Source organism: Daucus carota, chromosome 3 (genome assembly GCF_001625215.2).
Source record: "Daucus carota subsp. sativus chromosome 3, DH1 v3.0, whole genome shotgun sequence".
NCBI lineage: Eukaryota > Viridiplantae > Streptophyta > Magnoliopsida > Apiales > Apiaceae > Daucus > Daucus carota.
Window position 1 is genome coordinate 60,312,319 of NC_030383.2, and position 23,531 is coordinate 60,335,849.

The 23,531-nt window shown below is 33.1% G+C and overlaps 5 protein-coding genes across 7 annotated transcripts; 4 read left to right on the forward strand and 1 right to left on the reverse strand.

The window, feature by feature from the left end:
* Positions 1–4,463: 4,463 nt before the first annotated feature.
* Positions 4,464–6,955, forward strand: LOC108213636 (MATH domain and coiled-coil domain-containing protein At3g58360-like). Its single transcript, XM_017385439.2, has 6 exons — positions 4,464–4,624; positions 4,878–5,007; positions 5,624–5,790; positions 5,910–6,204; positions 6,291–6,457; positions 6,550–6,955. Exons 1-6 carry the CDS (start codon positions 4,498–4,500, stop codon positions 6,714–6,716), a joined length of 1,053 nt encoding a protein of 350 aa, XP_017240928.1. The 5' UTR covers positions 4,464–4,497; the 3' UTR covers positions 6,717–6,955.
* A 1,695-nt stretch (positions 6,956–8,650) lies between these two features.
* On the forward strand, positions 8,651–10,155 carry LOC108212849 (uncharacterized). Its single transcript, XM_017384562.2, has 6 exons — positions 8,651–8,681; positions 8,842–8,974; positions 9,076–9,203; positions 9,332–9,608; positions 9,740–9,906; positions 9,986–10,155. The coding sequence occupies exons 1-6, from the start codon at positions 8,651–8,653 to the stop codon at positions 10,153–10,155; spliced, it is 906 nt and encodes a 301-aa protein (XP_017240051.2).
* Positions 10,156–11,137: 982 nt separating this feature from the next.
* On the forward strand, positions 11,138–13,178 carry LOC108212850 (uncharacterized). The gene is made up of 6 exons (XM_017384564.1): positions 11,138–11,174; positions 11,670–11,847; positions 12,097–12,263; positions 12,371–12,653; positions 12,765–12,934; positions 13,012–13,178. The coding sequence occupies exons 1-6, from the start codon at positions 11,138–11,140 to the stop codon at positions 13,176–13,178; spliced, it is 1,002 nt and encodes a 333-aa protein (XP_017240053.1).
* Positions 13,179–14,027: 849 nt separating this feature from the next.
* LOC108211136 (tRNA:m(4)X modification enzyme TRM13) lies at positions 14,028–18,284 on the reverse strand. 3 transcript variants are annotated; one of them, XM_064089793.1, is made up of 9 exons: positions 18,055–18,283; positions 17,875–17,940; positions 17,444–17,746; positions 17,061–17,325; positions 16,788–16,845; positions 16,123–16,209; positions 15,894–16,028; positions 15,514–15,652; positions 14,028–14,478 (listed from the first exon to the last, which is right to left on the reverse strand). In XM_064089793.1, exons 1-9 carry the CDS (start codon positions 18,129–18,131, stop codon positions 14,262–14,264), a joined length of 1,347 nt encoding a protein of 448 aa, XP_063945863.1. In that variant the 5' UTR covers positions 18,132–18,283; the 3' UTR covers positions 14,028–14,261. The 3 variants fall into 3 exon arrangements, with proteins under 3 accessions (XP_063945863.1, XP_017238142.1, XP_017238143.1); XM_017382653.2 differs by having other exon boundaries at positions 14,028–14,496; positions 18,055–18,280; XM_017382654.2 differs by having other exon boundaries at positions 14,297–14,496; positions 15,563–15,652; positions 18,055–18,284.
* Positions 18,285–21,407: 3,123 nt separating this feature from the next.
* On the forward strand, positions 21,408–22,563 carry LOC108212851 (short-chain dehydrogenase reductase 3b). The gene is made up of 2 exons (XM_064089796.1): positions 21,408–21,532; positions 21,613–22,563. The coding sequence occupies exons 1-2, from the start codon at positions 21,519–21,521 to the stop codon at positions 22,403–22,405; spliced, it is 807 nt and encodes a 268-aa protein (XP_063945866.1). The 5' UTR covers positions 21,408–21,518; the 3' UTR covers positions 22,406–22,563.
* The last annotated feature ends 968 nt before the right edge of the window (positions 22,564–23,531 follow it).

Consider the following 23,531-nt stretch of genomic DNA (forward strand, 5'->3'; position numbering starts at 1 on the left):
AAATTTTAAAAAAATGATTCTTGTTTAAAATAAATAAAGTGAACTAGAATTGAGGACTAAATTAAAACTTTTAAACGGTTCGATAAAGAAGTAAAAGTTATTAAAAAAGAGTTAGCATTCTTTACTTTTCATACATGTTTCTAATTTTTTATATAAACAGATTAAGAAAAATAGAAAACGGTTTCCAATCGAAAAAAAAGGGGAAGTTGGGTACTTGGGTTGTCCAACATAAACAAAATATTCTAATCATGATGATAAAACACCAATCAAATACTCCCTCAGTTTAGATATGTTAGTCTCTTGATTTTTTTCATACACTTTTAAGAGTTTTGACCGCACACATAAAATTATCATCTTTAATATTTACCTTTTGTGAATAAAAATGATAGTGAAATACTTTTATTTCACAAAAGAAAAAAATTTAAAAATAACAACATTTTTAAGTGTGCGGTTAAATCTCTTAAAAGTGCGTGAAAAAAGGCAAGCGACTATTAAATCCAAACAAAGGGAGTATACTCCTTCTGTCCCTTTTTAGTTGTCACAATTCTATTTTTGTTGGTCAAATTGACTAATTTTTGACCAAAAATTATAAGTCACCTTTTCATTATTTTAAAAATCTGAAAAACACATCTTAAAGTAGATTAAAATTATTTCTGATGACATATTTTTTTAATTAATCAATTGAGAAAATATTTTAAAAAAATTCAGTCAAATTTTAGTTAATTTGACCGGCACAAAATCAAATGACGCCTCCGAAGAGATCGTGTTCATATATTCGTGTCCGCCACAAATTACGAACTCTTACTCTGTTTAACTTATTTATGACGAAAAGTGATTTATTTTTGTAAATATAAAAGATTGAACACTAATTAAGATACTTCATATCTAAAATTTATATCAATTTGAACTTTTCGCAAGACAATCATGTCATTTGTTGTAGAGAAAATAGATTTTTTTGCCACAGAACTTATTATGTTTTTAAAAACTTGCCACTCAACTAATTTTTTTTCCTTTTTAGTCACTAATGTTAGGTTTGGATTTGTTTTTAGTCACTAACTTAGGTTCGGATATGATTATTAGCATCGTGATAATTTTTTGTAGTATCATTAATATATATTGATAGTGTATAATTTTTTGATGATATGATGTATGTTTATATATTTGTATATAGCAATAATAACATAAAATGAGGTGATATAATATTAAAATCAGGAAAAATCGTAATAAAAATTCTATAAATTCATTAAATCATCCGTATGGAATCAATGACTTCAAATAATTTATGCTCTCCATGATAAAATAAAGTCTAATTGAGTGATACGATGCATCATCTTTCACTATTAAAGTTGCATCTCTAAGGGAGACTAAGAAAAAATATAAAAAATGCGTAAAGTTAGATGAATAGTAAGTATAGTGGTAGGATCCATTTATATTTAATAATAGATTTAGATAGTGGAGGAAAGCAAGTGTAATAGTGTTTATATCATTATAGAATAATGACAAATAGTGAAAAAAAGCCGTTGGTGTTTATATGTGATTTACTTTTAACATCTTAAAATACGTGTAAAAAAATCAAAAACAATTAAAATGAGATGAAAAGAATACATTTTTAAATGTTTGGACAAGTATCAATCAGCTGACAATCTGACATGCAATAAGAAATGAAATAAACTTGAGGCAAAACTCTGGTTAGCCACAAATTAGGCGTTCATTTTTTAGGCAAAACACTTGCACAGGGAGTAATAATGAAATCTGCAACAATACTTTAAATAAACTGAGGCAAACTTCTCGAGAAAGGAAAAAGATTAACGGCGGTGGCATAGCAATAACAGCATCAATCAAAGTACTAGCTACTGTACTACTGCATATATAGCCTGAGCCAGTAAACGTGTTAATCAAATCAAAGTCCTAGCTAGATACAGCAACATCAGTACAGAGAGAAGATCAATTATGACCGAGTAAATTGGTTAAGACAAAAAGGCAGTAATGCAGAAATTTAAATGAGTATTTGTCAAAACACAAATAATATTACTCCCTCCGTCTCTTAATACTTTTCTCATTTGTACTTTTCACGTTTGCCAACACACACTTTTAATCATTAATATTTTAAGTTTTGTATTAGTATTAAATATAAAAATTTAACTGTATTAAAGTACTTATAAATACGAATCTAACAAGATCACTCATGACTATATTTGGTCATATGAATTATGCGTAAATTAGTAATTTGTCTCATGTCGTGAACAGTTCCAACATCCCAAATGGGAAAAGTAAAAAGAATCAGAGGGAGTATCAACTTAAAAGCTTGTAGATTTACTTTACTACTCCCTCCGTCCCTCTCATTTCTTTACAGTTACTATTTTGGGATGTCCCTCTCATTTCTTTACGTTAACATAAATAGTAAGTTTTTTCATCATTACATCCACTATTTTCTCCCACTATCTCATATTTAACAATAAAAACTACTATTACACCCACTACTTTCTTCCACTATCTCAAATCTATTATTAAATATTGATGGGTCCCACCACTTTACTCACTTTTCACCTAACTTTACTCATTTTTCATACATTGTCTTGGTCTCCGTGTCCCCCTCCAATGTAAACAATTGAGGGGGACGGAGGGAGTACTACTTTTAGGCCTCATTTGATAATAGGTCAATGAGAGGGTTATTAGTCTCATTCAAAAATTTATCATGTTAAACACGTTTGATAGTTTTTTATTTGGGGATTTTCTATGGTGTGCCCAAGGGCACACAATAGTCCCTAACTCCAATAAAAATAACTCATTTTGATTGGTGGATGAACAATAAATGATAATGGCCCCCCTGCATTCACATCAACTCCACCAATCAAAACAAGCCATTTTTATAGAATTTAGTGTTTAATGTGTGCCCTTGGGCACACATTCGAAAGACCGTTTTATTTGAACCGAAAGACACTGAAAACCTACTGGACGATAGATACTAAGTTTTTCCTCTCAATCGTCCAGATGAACCAACTTGTTCATTATTTAATAATAATAATAATAATAATAATAATAATATATCTAATCTCTTTAAATTATTTAATATATTTATATATAATTATTTTATAAATTTGAAATATTGAAGATTTTGACATTTAAGAACACTTATTCTTAAATATGTGTTAATGAACCCAATTATCAAAAGTATTTAACATTTATAATTTAAAATTGTATTACATTATTGAAAAATATTAAATTTTAAAATAAATAAATCTACCCGGCACAAGTATATAGGTGACAAAATATAGTTTATTTTCAGATATTATCCGGCTAAAATTTACTTGTATAATAATATTAATTATTTAGTATGACATCTATATTAAAATATAATAGTTGAATATAGGGAGATTTTGTAATATGGTTATCGATTTAATTATAATGTTTTTTAATATTCATAAATATATATTTCAAATTATTCATAACTTAATTATTCGAACTATGTTAAATTTGAAATACTTTATATTCTCTCCGTCCCCCTCAATTGTTTACATTGGAGGGGGACACGGAAACCAAGACAATGTATAAAAAATAGTAAAGTTAGATGAAAAGTGGGTAAAGTGGTGGGACCTATCGATATTTAATAATAGATTTGAGATAGTGGAAGAAAGTAGTGGGTGTAATAGTAATTGTTAAATATGAGATAGTAGGGGAAGATAGTAGGTGTAATGATGGGAAAAACTTATTATTTTTAGTAACGTAGAAAAATGAGAAAGACATCCCAAAATAGTACTTCCTCCGTCCCATTCATTTGTATACAGTTTACTTTTTGAGACGTCAATTGTATACATACCAAAAGCAGTAAACTTTTATAATATAAAATAACATTACACCGACTACTTTCTTCCACTATTTCTATTCTATAATAATATAAATACTATTACAATTACTATTTTCCTCCACTATCTCAGATCTATTATTAAATATAAATAGAACCTGCCACTATACCCACTTTTCACCTAACTTTACTCATTTTTTACCCGATATTGATGCTAGTGAAGATATCGATGCTAGTGACGATATCGATCGTGACGTTCATACGGAGCTGGAATTGCTAACTATGGATATGATGTCGGAAAAAGATCGATTTTATATCACCCTTCAATTCGAATTAGCAAAAGCAATGTCTCCTTGCATAATATGGATTCCAAACATTCATGATCTGGATGTGAATGAGTCAAATTACTTCTCGGTCTCCGTGTCCCGGCCATTTGTATACGAATGACTGGAACGGAGGGAGTAACATTCAATGAGAGGGACAGAGGACGTGGGAAGCAAAAGGGAAAAGCCCTGTGTATATTCATTGAAACTCAAAAAATCATCAAAATTAATTAATGAGTACTTAACTGTAATACTCTTATAAATCAAGATTTGAACTTCCAAGAAAAGGAAATGCGATACAATTTCCCATAACAAATCACCAATTCAAATGAAAGCACAGTATGACAAATATTGACAATATAGCCTTAAAACATGTGTCAGTCAAAAAGTAACTTAAAACACTGTTGGAACAAAGGAGTACCTGCTACACTTGCCTTCTCATTCAGTCTCCTGGTGTTTCTTTCCATGGCCTCCGTAACTGCTGCTGAAGACGACGAAGGTTCATTAAGCTTTTATTCATTTTATCCTTTATTAGTCCTCAGCTTAGTTAATCTGCTTTTATACTACTATGTTTAGGTTACTATATTATCATTTTCTGAACCATCATATACATAATACCTAATATAATCATGCCTGGAAGTTTATTACTAGTATTTTTTCTCAGTGTAGACTCTATATAATAACAGTGTTATTGTACTCTTCTATCATTTTTATTGTGTTCTATAATTTTCTTGTGTGTTGAAAACATGTAGGGGTTTTAAGAGAAAGAAGGGGCATTTCACCAGCACATTACTTGTTTAAAATCGAGGGTTTCTCACTCTTTTCCAAAAATGGCCTAGACAAAATTAGTTCAAAAACCTTCAAAGCTGGAGAGTACAAATGGTATCTTTTTTTTGTTTTGTTTTTATTTATTGAATTATTTGCTATATTGAGTTAAGAATCTTGAGATAGTTGGTTGTTTTTTCTAGCATGTCGTCCTTGATTGGTTAATTGTATATCCCTGAATTCGGCATCTTTAGAGTTAATAGATTTTGTGTTACAAGGTTTAGTGGTAGGTGCTTGTGTACTATTCGATCAGAGGCAAACCAGGGTGCCGCGGGATAAAGTGGTAGGGAAATTGAATTTTCGTTGATTATGCATATATTTATATGTAAAGGTCAATGCTTAAGTGATCATGTGAATTAGCTATAGCTGAAGTTAGGTATTTTTGGAGATAATGGAATGAAAAATTATTAACAAAAATTCAGGTGTAAAGAAATAATAAGAGGGAAGCGTTCCTTCTCAATTTGTAGATTGAGTTTTACGGTCGGTTTTGACATGTTTTTTTTAGTGCTTCTAATTGTACTTGTAATAGTACTAGTCAGTTCTCTTTCACTTGCAAGATTAAACAATATGGGCGGGTTCTTGTCATCAGTGAATTGCTACATTGAAATAAGTAGAGATGTATCAATAGGCGTTGGAACTTTTTAGCAAAATTTAACAATGCTCTTGATTACAGGAAGATTTTACTATTTCCAAAGGGGAACAATAGAGGTAAGGGTGATTATGTATCCATATACCTGATGATGGAAATCACTACTAATATACCAGTTGGCAAGGACATCAATGCATTTTTCAAGTTCTTTTTGTTTGACCAATTTCGAGGAGAGTATTTGACTGTTCAAGGTATTAGTAATTTTCCCCAGGTTGATAATTGTGTGTATATTATGGTCTTTCTAATTCTGTTATATGAGGATGGGATGAACGTAATTTTGATCTAACCTCTATGCTTTGTATTCTTTAAGGGAGCGCAAGACGTTTTGATTGGGTGAAAAATGAATGGGGGTTTGATAAGTTCATTCGTTTAATAGATTTTGAACAGCCTACAAATGGTTTTCTGGTTAATGACACATCATTTTTTGGAGTGGAGGTTTTTGTTACTGAAAGCTCAAGACTCGGTGAATGTCTTTCAATCTCAGAAGTTCCTAATATATCTGGCTTTCCTAATATATCTGGCAAGTACGAGTGGGTGATCAATCAATTTTCGAAGTTGGGAGAGGAATGTTTTTCTAATGTGTTTATTGTCGGAGGTCATAAATGGTACTTGTGTATGATTTTTGATCCTTTCATCAACATCAGTTCTTTGTGTCTGTTTTTAAGCAACTTTATCTTTCTAATATCTTCAGGAAGCTACACCTTTATCCCCAAGGCTATTCAAATTATAAAGGTTTCAGTCTTTCCCTGTTTTTGGTGTCTGTGGATTCCCAAAGTCCCATGTCTGATCACAAAGTGAAAGCAGAGTTCACGCTAACACTTAAAAACAAGTTTTCTGGGAATTATGCAAAGAATAGAAGTAAATACCACTTCGCTATCTGCTATAGTCTTCTTTTGCAATGGTTCTTTAAAACAATTACGGTACTAATATTATTGTTGTATCTGTTGCAGCTACCATCTGGTTTGGTGCACCAACACAACGCCATGGTTGGCGCTCTTTCATCAAACTAAAAGATCTACAAGATCGTGCAAAAGGCTTTTTAGCTAAAGATAGTTGCGTAATTGAAGCAGAAGTTACAGTGGTATGTGAAACTAGTCAGAAGATGCTAAACTGCTGATTTCCTCTTCTTTCTTAGGAGCAGCATTTAAGCATTTCCTGATGCCTTCGGTATAGAATGTTGAGGAAAGTATTCCTGAGGTTTTCATGACCCTTTTGCATTGAAACATTGAACATTATGATGATATTTGCATTTTGATGTATTAACTGATTTTTATTGCCTACTGTACTATTTTTGGTACTAATCAGAATTGTTGATGAAATATTTTTTTGAGGATGATAATTTTACATTCTAAACCACTGCGGGACAGAAGTGGGCTTATTTCTAATCTGATTATTGATGTGCCGTATGGAACAATTGTTTAGTTGCTGCAGTTTAACTAGTTTTATTACAAGTAAAGAGTATCAGGTGGTTTAGCAATATGTGCTTGAAAGCTCTATCCAATCTATCCAATCAATGTGCTCGCTTCTTGCATGAAATTGAGACCCCCGTAGAGAGTATGAAAATGGCTCTCGTTTTAAAATTCTGCTTAAGGTTTTAACATCTGTTTCCAATTTTATGAAAAGGAAAGTAAAATAATGCAAAATAGATATTTTCCACTTAAAATCTACCTAAATGTGGGAAGAATTTTTTTGAATAAATATATATATTAGATTTTTTTTATAAGTAATTTTTTATGTTTTTTTTTCTTTTCTTTCTCAAAACATTACTTAGCTAGAAACACTCTAAAGAAATTAAATCTTTCGATTTTTAGACAAATTAAATATTTCTCTTTTTGTGGCAAAAATTATTTCTCTCTCTTTGTTAATATCATAACAAAAATTAGATCAGTAAACAAATCAAATATTTGATAAGTTGCTCGTTCACTTATGTTAAAGTTTGTTAAACTCGGTCTGATATGCTAATGAACACGAAATTGTCAATTTTTTTTGTTATTCGAAAATTTAGCGAACCAAACCTTTCCCACTTATTTGACTCCTTTACAAAACTTATTAAATAATATATTCGTTATGATATGTCACGACGGGTGAAATGGTAAGTTATGTTATTAATCGAGAAGAAAATAATAGCAAATTCTAATTCTGGAAAACAAATTTCCTAGTAAACTAATATAGATATAACTGATAGATCTATCATGATACGTTTAAACACTCAAACGAGTGTCCTCAATTTTGTGTCCGGGTAAGATTTTATCATGACATAAGATATTAGAATTGGGGTGATTTTGGATGTAAAATAATAAGATGGGTGATAAGATTATTTATACCGAATACAAATTATAGGGGAAAAATAATAAAATATGTTATATGTTTCATTTTTAATTCCAAAATTTGTTGCATAATACTTACATTCATATTTATTTTAAATTATGTACTTTATTATTTTATAATAATCGGGGATACTGGACATATACTTTGATATATTTATATATTTTAACACGTATTTTTAAATTTCTTTTATCATATATTTTTAAAAAAATTGGAAATGAAAATTTGGATAAAAATAGTCTGTGATATATTTTTATTTAAAAAGCAAATATTTTAAAAAATAATTTAAGAGGGTATTTGGATCGTTGGTGGGAATGAGAAAGAGAAGTATGGGAAAGAAAACCAAAAGGGTGTTGAAGGAATGATCGGTCTCATTCCACACAAAAATTTTGTTATTCCAAACACAATTTATAGGCACGGGTTGAAATTTCCGTTAACCGAGCTCATTAATCAAAACTTTAAAAACAAGTGAACAGAGAGAGTTGGGTAATGCAAGTGCGGAGGTTAGAGGTACATTGGATGATTTGAATCCCCTCGTATTGAAGAATGCGATGCGAGTAGTCTAGTATTTAATTTTCATTCAATGAAATTACTCCTTCACGCTACTCAAGAGTCTCTTCAATTGTATTAGGAGTATAAGTATGTGCAGACTCATATTCCATTGAAAAAGTTTCTAAGGTTGGAAAAAAAAAGGTTTTAAGGCTCGGAGCTCATCATATTCTGCAAATGGCTACCCTCAAGGAGAAAGACGAATGTGGTTCGTATTCAATTCCTTCTAAACTTCCTGACAGTTTATTTGTTTATTTTTACTTGATAATTTAAGAGATATACTTGAAAATTGAAATCTATAAGAATCAGATCTTTCTAGTACTAATATGATGTTATATTTCTCTGGTATATATATGGACGAATTTTAGGTGATTTACGTTGGGGAATAAGAGAAAATCCACCATCAGATTACTTGTTCGAAGTCGAGTCTTTCTCACTTTTTTCTGAAAGTGGCTACGGAGACATTGAGTCTGGTGAATTTGTTGCTGGTGGGCACAAATGGTGCGTAAGCATATCTTTAATATTAATTTATGATCTTTTTTTTTATTTTTTTATTTTAGGGTTGAGTTATTTTAAACAGGAAGATTGTATTCTCTCCATAGTGAGGATGAAGATTATGATGAGTATATGTGTCTGTACCTTTCGCTTGAAGACCAGGGTAAGGAGGTTCACGCTATATTCAGATTCTTTTTGTTTGACCAGATTCGAGGAAATTATCTCACTCTTGAAGGTATTATTTTCTAATTTGTTCGGAGAAAAAAATATTTAGCTAATTACATGAATATGTTTATGAAATTGTGAATTTATGATGACATAATGATACATGGTGCATGTTTATTTGAACTTTTTTTTTTATAGGTGATGTAAAACGTTATGATTCTGTAAAATACCAATGGGGTGTAATTTTCATTTCTTTGCAAGAATTCAAAGATCCCATTAACGGATATTTAGTTAATGACACTTGCGTTCTTGGAGCTGAGGTTTATGTTGTCCGAAGACCAGTTCTTCAACAACGTCTGTCGATATCAAATATGGTTAATGTTATCTATAACTATACATGGAAGCTTACTCATTTTTCTGAGTTGGTGGATGATGAGTGTTTTTCTGATGCATTTGATATAGGGAGCTACAAATGGTATTTTCACTTTCAAGCTTCCTCGTGTTCACAATTTGTATTTTGTACACTACCCCAATATTTGCCTTTTATATATACTTTTTCCGTGATGCAAGGATGCTCTTTTCATCTTCTTAATGTGCTTCTTTCAGGCGGCTATATCTTAAACCAAATGGTGACGCAGATAATAGAGGTTGCAACCTTTCGTTGTATGTGGAGATGATGGATCCCCCGGATAACTCTTCTGATGAGCATGTGAAAGCAGAGTTCAAAATCACACTCAAAGACCAGATCAATATGAAACACTACATAAAGAGAGGTTCCATATTTTTCTGTAAAATTTGTAGAATATTAATCCCAGAAAATTGGTTAATTAACTGGATAATCTTTCTTTTTAGGTACTAATTGGTTTGGTCCTTCAACTTTGCACTCGTGGGGTTGGGGTTCTTTCATTCCGCTCAAGAATCTACATGACCGTGCTAAAGGATTTATAGTCGAAGATTGTTGCAAATTTGAGGCTCAAATTACCCTGTTATGTAAAACTCATCTAAAGCCTCTAGATTCTTGAACTTCTTCAGTGAGTTGTTGAAAAATGTAGCTAGTTTGCTTTTGGAAGTCGGATGAAGTTTAATTTTTCAACAACTTCTGTGTTTCACTTGTTTCGAATGGAGATAACTGGTTTTGTTAATTATAACTGTGTTTAAATTCATCAAAAAAACACCTTTTTAATTGTCATTCCATGGAGACTAGCATGTAATACAGCTTTTGCCAGACTATTAACTGGAATAAGTTATACTTCCAAAAAGTGAGCTCAAGTCTGGAGTCGAAATTTATAAATCCAAGTTGGGAGATATCAAAATATATAAACTAATAAAAAAGTTTCCGTTCCCGGTATCAAAATTTAATAAGAAAATTCACAAAAATACTCATATTTCTAAAATTATGATCAAAGTTGCATATGAGATTTCAATCTTGATCCAAAAAAGTTGATTTATATGGTTGTTGGTATATTTGGGGTAAAAAGTTGAAATGCGGATATTTTTGAAAAAAAATCCTAAATTAATTTATGTGGAATAATCAATATACTTATACAATGCTGATCCAAAAAAGTTGATTTATATGGTTGTTGGTATATTTGGGGGAAAAGAGTTGCAATGTGAATATTTTTGAAAAAAAATCTTAAATTAATTTGTGGAATAATCAATATACTAAGCAACTTAAGGGAACAATGGTAAAAAAAATTAGGTTGCTCGTGGATATAAAGAACTAATTTTTTTTAAATAATACTACAAATTTTTTGTCAATGCCTTTCTAGTGTTTCTCATAACTATTAGACAGAAGATTTTGATTGCCGGAAATTTTCATGCATCAATAGACAAATAAACATATGTGCTGCACACTAGAAAATCTGTTTTTATAGTAAGCAACTAGTCATAGTCATACGAAGAGACGGGACTGTCAGGCTTCCATTTACGAGACGCTATTACTAAGAAAAGTTTAGGGACTTCAAATGTTATTCAGTTCAATTCGTCAGTTTGGTTTTTCTATCCATGGCTGATTCTTTCTCTGCTGAGGATGACGAAGTTGGTATGTTTCCGCTTATTTGTTCTTCTGCAGATTCTTCTTCCGAGTTATAAATTCGACTGTAGTCTGTGTAGTAAGGTTTCTAGTAATAATTTCTCTATAGTGATCCCATCTAATGATCTATGTTAATAAATAAACTCTCTAACATGATATCCTTTTTAAAATGATAATTTTTCCCGGTGTCAAGAATATCAGGGTGACACCATATCAGGGTTAAGGTTATATGATTTCAAGTCATATATCGTCTACTCTCTCTTTTATTTACCATGTTAAGTTAGTGACCGTCCTTCAAACCTGTGATGATATCTACTGTGAAAACAAAGGGACTAGTTAAGGCTTCGGATTGAAATTTATGATTCAGTAAATGTTTTGGACATAAATTTTAGCTAAAAATTAGTCATAAAATTATTTTAAGCCCTAGCTGATATAAAGGAAGTTAGCGATTTTAGATTTTCGCCCCATATAAAGTCATGATTAATTATGTAATTTTTGGTACAGATAAAGTCATGATTCATCTAATTTTTGATGGATGCACACTCATTGTAGGGGTTTTGAGAGAAATAAGAGCCACTCCACCGGCACATTTCATGTTCAAGATCCAGTCTTTCTCACTCTTTTCTGAAAATGGCTTAGATGAGATTAGATCGAACAACTTGCAAGCTGGAGAGCACCAATGGTAACTTCTGAAGTTTCACTCTTATACTTGTAGTCTCTATCAGATTTTATTTCTTGATATTATTACAAGTTGCATTATGATACGAAAATAGTTGCTATTTTTAGCTAGCCATCTTTGATTAGTTATTTGCATGCTATCTAATCAAAGCATCTTTAAGGTTGTGACTTGTGAGGTTGTTTGTGTTGTTTGAGAATATATGTTAACATTTTTTTCGATTTTGTAATTAAGCTGTGCTTATAATTTCTACAGGAAGTTAAAATTGTTTCCAAAGGAAAAATTTGAAGGTAATGGTGATCATGTATCTATATACCTGATGTTGGAAAGCACAGGTGATCTAGTAGCTGGTAAGGGTGTTGATACCATTTTCAAGTTCTTTTTGTTTGACCAAATTCGAGGAAGGTATCTTACTGTTCAAGGTCTGCTTATTTATCATCCTCTTTATATCAAATTCATTGTATTGCTCTTTCTATATCAGAACTTGGCAAAAGAAACTTATAAGGTCTATGCAATGTATATTTCACAGGGAGAGCTAGACGTTTTGACAGGGTAAAAGACGAATGGGGCTTTGCTAAGTTCATCTCTTTAACAACTTTCGAAGACCCTACTAATGGTTTTTTAGTTGATGACACTTGCTATCTTGGAGCAGAGGTGTCTGTATTAACTGAAGGCTCGTGTATTGGTGAATGTCTTTCAATATCAAAAGTTGACCACAATTTTTCGGGCAAATACAAGTGGGTAATTCATAAATTTTCTGAGTTAGGGGAGAAATGTGATTCCGATGTATTTACTGTTGGACGCTATACTTGGTGTGTACTTCGCTAACTAGTAATGCTTGACAGTTTTATTAACGCCTATTCTCTGATATTCAGTCGTGGATCTGTCTGCTTAGATATAACTGCAATTTTTTTTTTGTACAGGAAGCTAGTGCTTTATCCTGAAGGCATCTCAAATTATAAAGGTTTTTGTGTCTCTTTGTTTTTGGAGTTTGCGGATTCCAGTAATTGCACTTCTGAGCACGAGGTGAAAGCACATGTCGTTTTAAAAATTATAGACCACTACTCTAATCAGAGTCATATACAGAAGAAAGGTAAGACCATTTTATATCTGCATTATTTTGATCCTTATTTTTATAACATTCTTATAATACTGTAGTATCTATTGCAGGGAGCAACTGGTTTGGTGTAGGCTCACCAGCCAAAGGTTGGCATTCCTTCATCGAACTAAAAGATCTCAAGGATCGGCAGAAGGGATATTTAGCTCAAGATATATGTATAATAGAAGCCGAAGTTAAACTGCTATGTGAAACTAGTCACAAGTCTCTTTGTTGCTGAGCCTGGGGCGTTTTGCTTTACTTGAAGTTCTTTGATGTTGATGACAAGTTATGAAGTTAGTAAGATCTTGTATGATCTTACTCGAAATTTAGCCAGGTCTTGTTTGTGCATCAGTACAATGAACATTTTGTCCATTCAGTGTTGAGAAAAAGTTAGGAAGGTCTGTTATGATTACATGCTTGCACTATTCATTATAATTGATGATAATTTATCTGCATTTGTTATTATTTGTTATTTATCTATTCTTTTTGATCAAGTTTCATTTGAGAAGTTGATCCAGAATGTTCTGCAGCAAGATTTAAGATAACAAATGCATTTGAGCAGGTCCATTATCAAATAATTAAATGAAGTGGTTCAACAATCAATAACAAAATATACTTCTTAAAAGGAATTCAAACGCAAAGCTGTTAATAATCGTTGACGAAATTCTGTTGACAATTTCTCATTAAGTCTCTGAGAAAAAAGCAAAAGAAAGTTAATATAAGATCAAAGTTTGACTCTCTGAAAAGACGTTTTTGAGAAAGGTTTACACTTGGCCATGTAGATGGTGAATGTTTCAAGTAGAGGTGGCAATATCAGACACGACCCGAAACCCGACATGAACCCGACCCAACTCGAAACCCGATTTAGTGAGACAAAAACCCGAAAGTGATCCGAAAATCACCCGAAATCGACCCAAAATGACCCGAAATTATAATTTCATTTCTAATAACTTCAATTTTTAGTTTTATTCAATTTTAAGTGATTTTAGCTTGACCCGAAATCGACCCGATTGCTGACACGAACACGACCCGTTATCCGAAATTGCCACCCCTGCTTAGAAGTCATTTATAAGTCAGAAAACACGTATAATATTTATCGAGTATCTCCTTGAAAGCTTTCAGAGAATCTTCTATTCAAAAAGTACAGACTTCAAAAATGGGCCAAATGCCCTCGACTCTACATTCTACAACAGGAGTTTTAGCAACCTTTCAGTAACACTGGCAGCAATTTGCCAAAAAATAACAATCGCAAAAGATAATTAATCTCATTGACTTGCTAATCTTAAAAGATCTCCGTATGAGGAAATTAAAGGACTGCGTCTTAAAACAATATGTTCTTGTGCTTAGCGATCAACAGATGATTTTCAGGAGAGATGTTGGACGGGACGTACTTAAGAAACCGAGAATCCAGACCATGTTCCTTCATCCATATCGACCTTCCCATGTCAATGATATCTTTGCACATGAAGCCCAGTAGTGCTCTTTCCACAGCACTCATGTTCCTTGAAATTCCTTCCTCTCCAGATACATCGGAATCCCTGCCACGTCCTTCCTCCCTGAATTAATATAAGATATATAACTTACTATACATACCTGAAGCAATAATGTTTATAAACTACATTCAAATATTAATTCTCCATCCCCCAATAACGTATTTGAAGCAATAACGTTTATGAACTATATTCAAGTATGAGTTCTCCACCCCCTACAAGCGAACATGAATGAACTACATAGGAAATTGATGATTGCATCAGTTTCCAAGCCATGTATAAAATCAAAAAAGAAATTGTTCTATATCTTAATATATCATTGGGTCCTGATCCTTGGCGCAACGAGACCTTATATTTTTGGGCCTTTGAATTGACCACAACAGCCCAGATCTTCTTTAAGTTTATAAGTTGTCCTCATTGAAGTCTTGCGGACTACTAAATACTCCACAAAATGCGGACCACTGCTCATTATCTTTTTTGACAAGTTTCCCCCCTTCCACTATCCTCTAAACAAAAAAAAAAAAAGCCCGCGTAATAAACAGAATTAAGCAAAATTCATCACGTATCTACAAATTAAAGAATTCATCGACTATTAAGCATTAGTCGGTAACCCAAAGCGGTGAAAATTCAATGTTTCTTAACTTCTGTTGAAAAGAAGCGATTTAATAAGAGATTTTACAAATTCACGTATCTGATTAATGTAGGGAATGCTATTCATGCTTTAGTCTATAGATTCGTAAAACATGCAAACACAACACCAACAGCAGAAAGCTTCAAAAAGTACCCATGCCTGGCAAATTCTCGATCAAGAATACTCATACCAGTCCGAACAACAAAAATTATTTGTCAAAAAAACGAGCAATGGTCCTTGTAAATTTTATGCAGAGTAATGGTAGTCCAGCATTTATTTTATGCTGCCTACCTAAACAATGAAAGAATATCTGGCTGTTGGTGAGTCAATGCAACAGTCCGAATCAAATATGGCTATATTACGGTCCCTGGTGGCCAGGGACCAGGACCCTATATCATTTATTGTGTGTAAAAAAGTCTAGCATTTACTTGAGTAAAATTGAAGATTTTTACATTATTTCCGGATGTGATGTGGCATCTACTACATCAGAAAGTGCTGTACCATGATCTGCATCTACTGCCCAGCTGGTAAACCATGTGATTGCATGGAAATAATCTCTGTCAATACCCAGATTTGACATATATCCCTTATCTACAAGTAAACCAAGTTTCCATAAGTTAGAAAAGCCATAAAACAAGAAGATTGATCAAGTGACAGTAGTTGTTGATTATGCTTCACATAAATTGTTACTTGAATGATTCACCTCATCAGCTTAGGACTAACATTGGTATTAACAGGCCACCACAACACATTATCTTCCTTGTGTAATCAAAACAGAAATGACTCACAAATCACCATTGGTTTATATCTAATGAGTTGGATAAGAATTTACTTATATAATGCTTCCACTGACAAAGATGATGGCAGCATGTTGCTAATGCTAAGCCTCTCAGATAAGTGTTCACAGTCCCCTCAGCAACATTATCTTGATCACCGTGTTTTGCTAAACAACATCTTATGGTCATATCTGTAGTAAACAGAACAGAGTAAATTAAAATAATGAAGAGTTCAAGATCAATGCTCAGAAGCAAGATAAAGATTAATTCAGATAAGTCAATTACCTGTTGCCGGTCCACAAAGATGTTTACCAATTGCCAAATAAGGGATTCCTTTAAGAGATTCAACAGCATTTAAGTTCAAATCCTCAACTGCAAAAGTTTAGGTTTGATGTAATTAAACAACATTATGCACATCAAATTTAAATAGTATAAATATGCTTCTGTAGTGAGATTAGGAGACGTAACTGTCCAAGATATAGGCAAAAGTTTCAAAAATAAAAACCTTTAAGAGGTATCAAGGGAAACTCAACAGGTTATGTTTATTTTTAAGCAAATCAGATCTCAAGTTACTGATTTCATGATCAAGCAAACACCCTCGCTGTACGGGACAATATTTTTTGCTTTTTATTCATTATAATTCACATAAAACCAGACAATTTATATGTAATAGTGATTGAAACACGGAACTGGAGAGGCTAAGCACGAGCACAAAAAAGATGCATGTTGCGGTAATATGTCCTTAGAATTGAATTTTGAACCTAACAATTCATATAATTTTTAATGGTCTACATCATTACATGACCAAGCCATTGTGTCATTGTGACTACTAGGTGGTCATGCTACAATACTAGATAACTTTGACTGTGCTTGATTTATAAGGAATTTGTTTGAGAGAATTTGAAATGTATATCACAAAAATTAGATTACAGGATATCGAAAAACCTTACTATCAATTCTCAATCGCTCTAAAGTCAAGCTCTCTATCTGACGCAAGCTCCGATCAGCCTAAAAAGTAGCATTAACAGGACATGGAACTTTTAGCGAAAGAACTAATAAAGTGGGGACTTTACAGGTATAGTTTAGAATGTCCTCTTGATTAATTAAATTATAAATCTGACAGATCAGCAACATAGACCAAAACTTTGATGCCAAAACTTTGCACATATATCTAAGAGGACTCTAATGTAATTCATAATCAATTTGACAACAAATTCACAGACCTTAAGTTTGTATGACTTCCTCTCGACCAAGAAAACTTTTTTGATCCCATAACAGTCTGCAAGCATTTGCGTCAAGTATCCCCTCCCTGCTCCAAACTCAACCACTGCAGGAATATCATCATCAACGCAGGACCCATTGCCGTTAGCACATGATTGATTCTTTTGTGTACCACCCGCACCAGACGGCTTTATAACACCAACGTCTTCCAAATTCCCAAGAATTGAGGCCTGCTGCAATACATGTTTTTCTTGGAATGGCAACTTCCTATCAAGTACAAGAGAAATTCACAAACAACAATCCTAAAAAATAAAGGAAACTGATAGTTAAATAGAACAACATCCCCTAAAACGGCTAATATAATCACATATATGTGCATGATTACCTGTCAATTTCATGATTAGTCCAAATTCCACAAGCATCCGGAATCTTATGTGATTCTTGAATGTCATTACAAATCAAAGCATGAACAGACTTAATCTTCCTAATCAATTCCGACACTTCTTGTGCAGTCATACCAAGCACAGCTTTCCGCTTCATTTCCGAGCTAACATAATCTACCAATTCATCCCCTTCTCCACCACCATTAATCCCCTTACTATAGTAAGGCAGGAGTGATAATGACTGAGCATATTTCTTAAAAGGGCACTTCTTAAGATGAGCCTCCAGATTATCTTGAAGAACAGAGCTATCAAAATGAACACAAACTAATCAAAACACAATCTTGCAACTAAGAAACACGAAAAATAAAGTAAAGAACTTTACTTAAACATATGTGTATATATATGAAGTGAAGCAGGGAAGATTGAGATTTACTGAGAAGGATCAATTGGGCATGGAACCCACGTATCATTGTTTCTTGCTGTATGATTTCCACAGAATCTGAGACAATCAAATTCACTATTAATTAAAATCACATACACACAGAGGGGGAGAGAGAGAGAGGGGGGGGGGGGGGGAGAGAGAGAGAGAGAGAGATTTTACGAATTGACTCACGGTGAAGTTCCAAGAGGGAGATTAGTACAGAATCTCTTCTTCTTGGGGAGCCAGAATTTACACTTTGTTGTTGCCATTTTTGATGGGTCCTGAACTGAATCCAACTTAAACCCTAGATTGTGATGTTGGTGCTAAGCTCTATTTCAAACACCGTAAAACTAAACCCTCCCAGATTTTTCACTGCGGTCTTACGGTTGACATTCTCTTCTACTTCCATTGCACAGCTCGGTTTAATCCCAAATTAATTTTCATCGCAAAAAAAATAAATTCCCAGTGACGGTTTGTTTATTTTATTTTTAATTTTTAATATATTATTCCCTGATCAATTCCCAGTAATTTTTAAGGGAATAGTGACTATTTGGCTTTTGAAGTCACTGCATAGATGTTGAATTAGTGTATTCATGCACTATCAAAAACTTAACTAAAGACTGCCTCTTGAGTTCAGACTTCAGATAAGTTCATGTACCTGATAAATGAGGTATGTAATTAATCAGCATAGTTCATAGTTCATCATATACAAGTAAATTTTAAGCTGAGTTTCTGACTATTCATATGTCAGATTTAATTTAATCTTAGATTATAATCCATTACCAACACGAAAAGATATAGCCGATGTTTTATATTCCATGCAAGTCGAAGCAAACACACTGGATAAAATTACTAAATACTGATTTATGCAGTTCAGACTAAGCTTGATAGTACTAATATTTTTCATTCTAATTAAAATTTGGCACCAGCTTAATTAACTAATTCTGCTTATTCCCTTTGGTATTTACATCTCTACGTGACATCAGGGTCAAAAGGAATAAATTTGAAGACAGAACATGTAGCTGAGGCCGCTTTGTTTCTGGCTTCGGATGAATCTGTTTATGTAAACAGACATAATTTAGCTGTTGATGGGGGTGTTTCTGTTATGAATACTGGTCTGGCAATGATGCAGGATACCTTTATAAAGTAATCAAGCAAATTTTGATCCTGATCCATTGAACTCATGCTCATGACACTACTGATGTTTTTTGTTAATAATAATTTTCCTTCCAGCCTAACTAAATATCAATCCAAATAATTTTCGAATACTTCAACTTTTGGCCTTGAATTAGATTCAACCAAATACAAGTTGATTAGTTGGATTGTTCCCGTATAACAAGACAATATAAATGTGTCAAATTGCCTAGAATGCGTGGCTTTGATAATTATCCGCATATCATTCAAATATCTGTCAGGTTCCTAGCTATGAGGTATGTTTTTTTTTTTTTTGCTAAATAGCTATGAGGTATGTTGATTACACTTAACCTATACATTATATTTTTTATCTTTCAACTATTATATTATGAGAACTTGGCAAGTGAAATTTGAAACTAAGCTCTATGCTATGTATATTTTGCAGGAAACAAGGCGTTTTGACAGAGTTAAGATGAATGGGGTTTTGCCGAATTCATTTATTTAAAATCTTTTGAAGAACCTGCTATGGGTTTTCTGGTAAACGACACTGGCTTTGTTGGAGTGGAGGTTTTTGTCACTGAAGGCTCATGTCTCAGGGAATGTCTCTCGATATCAGAAGTTGCCAGCCAAAATATCTGAAAAATACCAGCGGAGAAGTAATCAAATTTCAGCACTGGGGAAGATATGTTTCTCTGATCAGTTTGTTGCTGGAGATCACAAATAGTACTTGCATATAATGCTTGATATTTTTAACAGTGTGCTATCAATCGTTATGCAGTAACTTTACTTTCCTAATCTCCACAGGATGTTACTACTTCATCCCAAAGGCAACTTAGAGTGCAGAGGTTTCGGCCTCTCCCTCTAGTTGGTATCTGTAGTTTCCGCTACTGTACACAAAGTTAAAGCAGAGTTCATGCTAACACTCAGGGAACCAGCTTAACCAGAATCATGAACAAAAAAAAGGTAAAAGTATTTAAATACATTTTTTTCCTTCTAAATTGCAATTTCTGCTCACAATTTTTTAAATTAAAAACAATTACTGAAACTGTTGTAATTGTTGCAGTAACCTGCTGGTTTGGTGCACCATATCAATACTGATACTGAGGTCGGCCTTGCTTAATCGGTCTGAAAGATCTCAAAGATTCTAAAAAAGAACATTTAGTTTGCATAATTTAAGCCGAAATACCAGTGCTATGTAAAACCAGTCAAAAGACTCAAGATCTCTGAATTCCTCTACCTTCCTAGGTAGCAGGATGTAGTCATTTTCTTTATTTTTGGAATGAAATGTTGAATAGATTTTTTTCGGTCTGTTTAATACACTGAAAATTTGTGTTGCTTTGATTTTTACATTAGAGAACCAAGTTCTCAAGCAACAGCTGTCTTCACAGCAAAACAATTAGCAAAGATAAACAAGGAACTAACTGCTGTAGTATGCGATAAACAGAACTCAAAAACGATTAGCAAAGGATAGCTGGTAGCTTAAATTCACATATATTAAGATCAAAGCAGATATCACACATAGGTCATAATAATTCCCATAAACATAATAAATGTTTAAAATTTAATATATATTTTTTGCCAAACATGCACCAAGCTTAGTTGCAAGCACCTCCTCCACAGCCAACATTAACCTTGACAGCCTCCTCTTTCTTGACAGCAGTAACATTTCCAGTCTCTTTTTTCTCAACCTTGACAGCAGCATTCTTGATCATTTCAGGCTTCACATCTTCGGCTTTTGGAGTCTTCACCATCACCACTGGCTCTTTCTTTGGAGTAGCCACAGGCCTCACAGCTCGAGCTGACGGGCAGCAGCTCCTTCCTGAACAGCAGCTCTTCCTCTCCATTTCACAATAAATCTTTCTTACAAATGTACCAAAAAACTCTTTTAATTTTTGTGGAATTATTGATTAGTTGAGATTGGTAGAAGCAGAAGGGAGCTATTTATACATGTATAAGTTTGGCTTTTAAAGTCCATCCTTATCATTGTATACAGATGTTGAATTAATGTATTCATGCACTACCCAGAATTTAACAAAAGACTGCCTTTTAAGTTCAGATAAGTTCATGTACCTGATAAATGTGGTTCACATAGAGGTTCTAAGCTCAGTTTCTAGCTATTAATATGTCAAATTTTATTTAGTTTAAAATTACATATTCCATTCCGAGCATGAAAAGCTATAGCCGATGTTTTATATTCCATGCAAGTCGAAACAAACACATTGGATGGAATTATGTGACTAAATATTGATTTATGCAGCTCAGACTAAGCTTGATGCTAATATTCTTCATTCTAATCAACATTTGATACCGGCTTAATTAACTAATTCTGATTATTCCCTTTGGTATTTACATCTCTACACGACAGCATCTATATTTTTCTTGTCATTTCCTACAAGCATATGAAAACCAGACATTCGACATTAATTTCTATGTCAAATGTATTACACTATAAAATGGCAACAATCTTAAATATGTTTAAAGAAATTGTTGTGTCGGACCTTCATCTCTCGTGAGGCTTCCCAATGTCGAAGCTGAGGTGACTCTGTAATTCATAAGCTTTTTTATAGTTTGATTGAAGCTATGAAAGCATTGACTTAATTTTACAATTGTTTTCAGGCTACATGGTAAGGTCGCGATCATCACAGGAGCAGCAAGTGGCATAGGAGAGGCGACAGCAAGGCTATTTGTGAAGCATGGAGCATTTGTTGTCATAGGAGACATCCAAGATGAATTGGGGCAAAAAGTAGTTTCTTCGATCAACTCTGACAAAATTATGTACAAGCATTGTGATATCAGCGACGAAAATCAGGTTCAAGAATTGATATCTGACACCGTAAAAAAATATGGTAGCCTGGATATAATGTACAGTAATGCAGGGATCATGGGATCAAGTACTAATGTGCTGGAAATGGATATGGCGAGTTTTGACAAAAGCATTGCCATTAATTTGCGCGGATCAGTCCTGTCAGTCAAGTATGCAGGGCGCGCGATGGTGGAAAATAAAATCAGGGGCTCAATTATCTGCACAGGAAGTGTGTCAGCCACTGCTGGTGCAAATGGTCCATTTGGTTACACAGTCTGCAAGCATGCAATACTAGGCATTGTCCGCGCAGCTGCTAGTGAGCTCGGGAAGCATGGCATAAGGGTGAATTGTGTTTCGCCATCCGGTGTGGCCACGCCTCTGTCATGTGGCACTTACAATAGTTCTGCTAGTGAGGTTGAAATGATTAGTGCCGCGGTATCAGGGCTAAAAGGAATAAATTTGAAGACGGAAAATGTGGCTGAGGCCGCGTTGTTTCTGGCTTCGGATGAATCTGTTTATGTGAATGGACACAATTTGGCTGTTGATGGGGGTGTTTCTGTGATGAACACTGGTCTGGCAATGATGCAGGATAGCTTTATGAAGTAATCAAGCAAATTTTGATCCTGATACTGGGCATTGAACTCATGCTCATGACACTAGTGATGTTTTTCATTAATAATACTTTTCCATTCGGCCTAATCTAATGTAAGCGGCATATTGAACCCGAATTTTAATATATTATATATAATTTATGGATTTTAATAGATTATATCTAATTTTGAATTTATGCGAAATTTAAAAAATGTCGCACAATTAATATAGAGTATTTAGGATTTAAGTACACTGATTCAAATCCTCATGAATTTTGAATTTTGATGATATTTCAAAAAAATTGTAATAAATCGAACAATCGCACAAAATTCATAAAAACAAATCCAGCGGCATTTGAATACCGTCAGATTTTAATGAATTTTAAATAATCTCAATTGAATATCATCGAATTTTTAAACATAATTTAAAATTTCGATTGAATATCACCAGATTTTGTAACATAATTTAAATATTTAATTAAATACCCTAACATTATGATGCATTTTCGAAATTCTGAATTGAATAAACCAATTTTGTATATGAAAGAATATTCTTTAAAATTACAATTAGAATATATCCCTAAATATCAAAACCAAATAATTTTTAAAAATTTCAGCTTTCGGCCTTAAATTAAATTAGACCAAATACAAGTTGATTGTCCCGTATAACAAAACAATATAAATGTGTCAAATTGCGCATGAAACATGTGCAGCAAAATCTGACCTCAAACTCAAAGCTGCAGTTGCATGTAAATTTGCGGAACAAAATCAAAATGCTTCAAACTTCAATATAAAATAATTTAAATGACTTCGGGTCAAATTTTTTGGATTAAATCTGTTTTGATCGCAACATTCCACCGAATATCTTATTTTACCTATACTAATAGAACAAATCTCGAATTTTATAAAAGAGAGGGGTGAATCATGAGGTTTTGAGGTGATCATGGAGTCAGATAACGTGTACTACGGCTGAGTTGATAAGACTCTATGATTTAAACAAGTAAATCATTTTGCAATTCACCCAAATGGCCACAAAATCAAAATATAGTCAAATTTATTATGCTTTCAAACTTTCTGAGCTTGTGTTTATACTTATGTACCAAGTCTTCAATAATACCAAAGTTCTTATTCAATATGTGTGC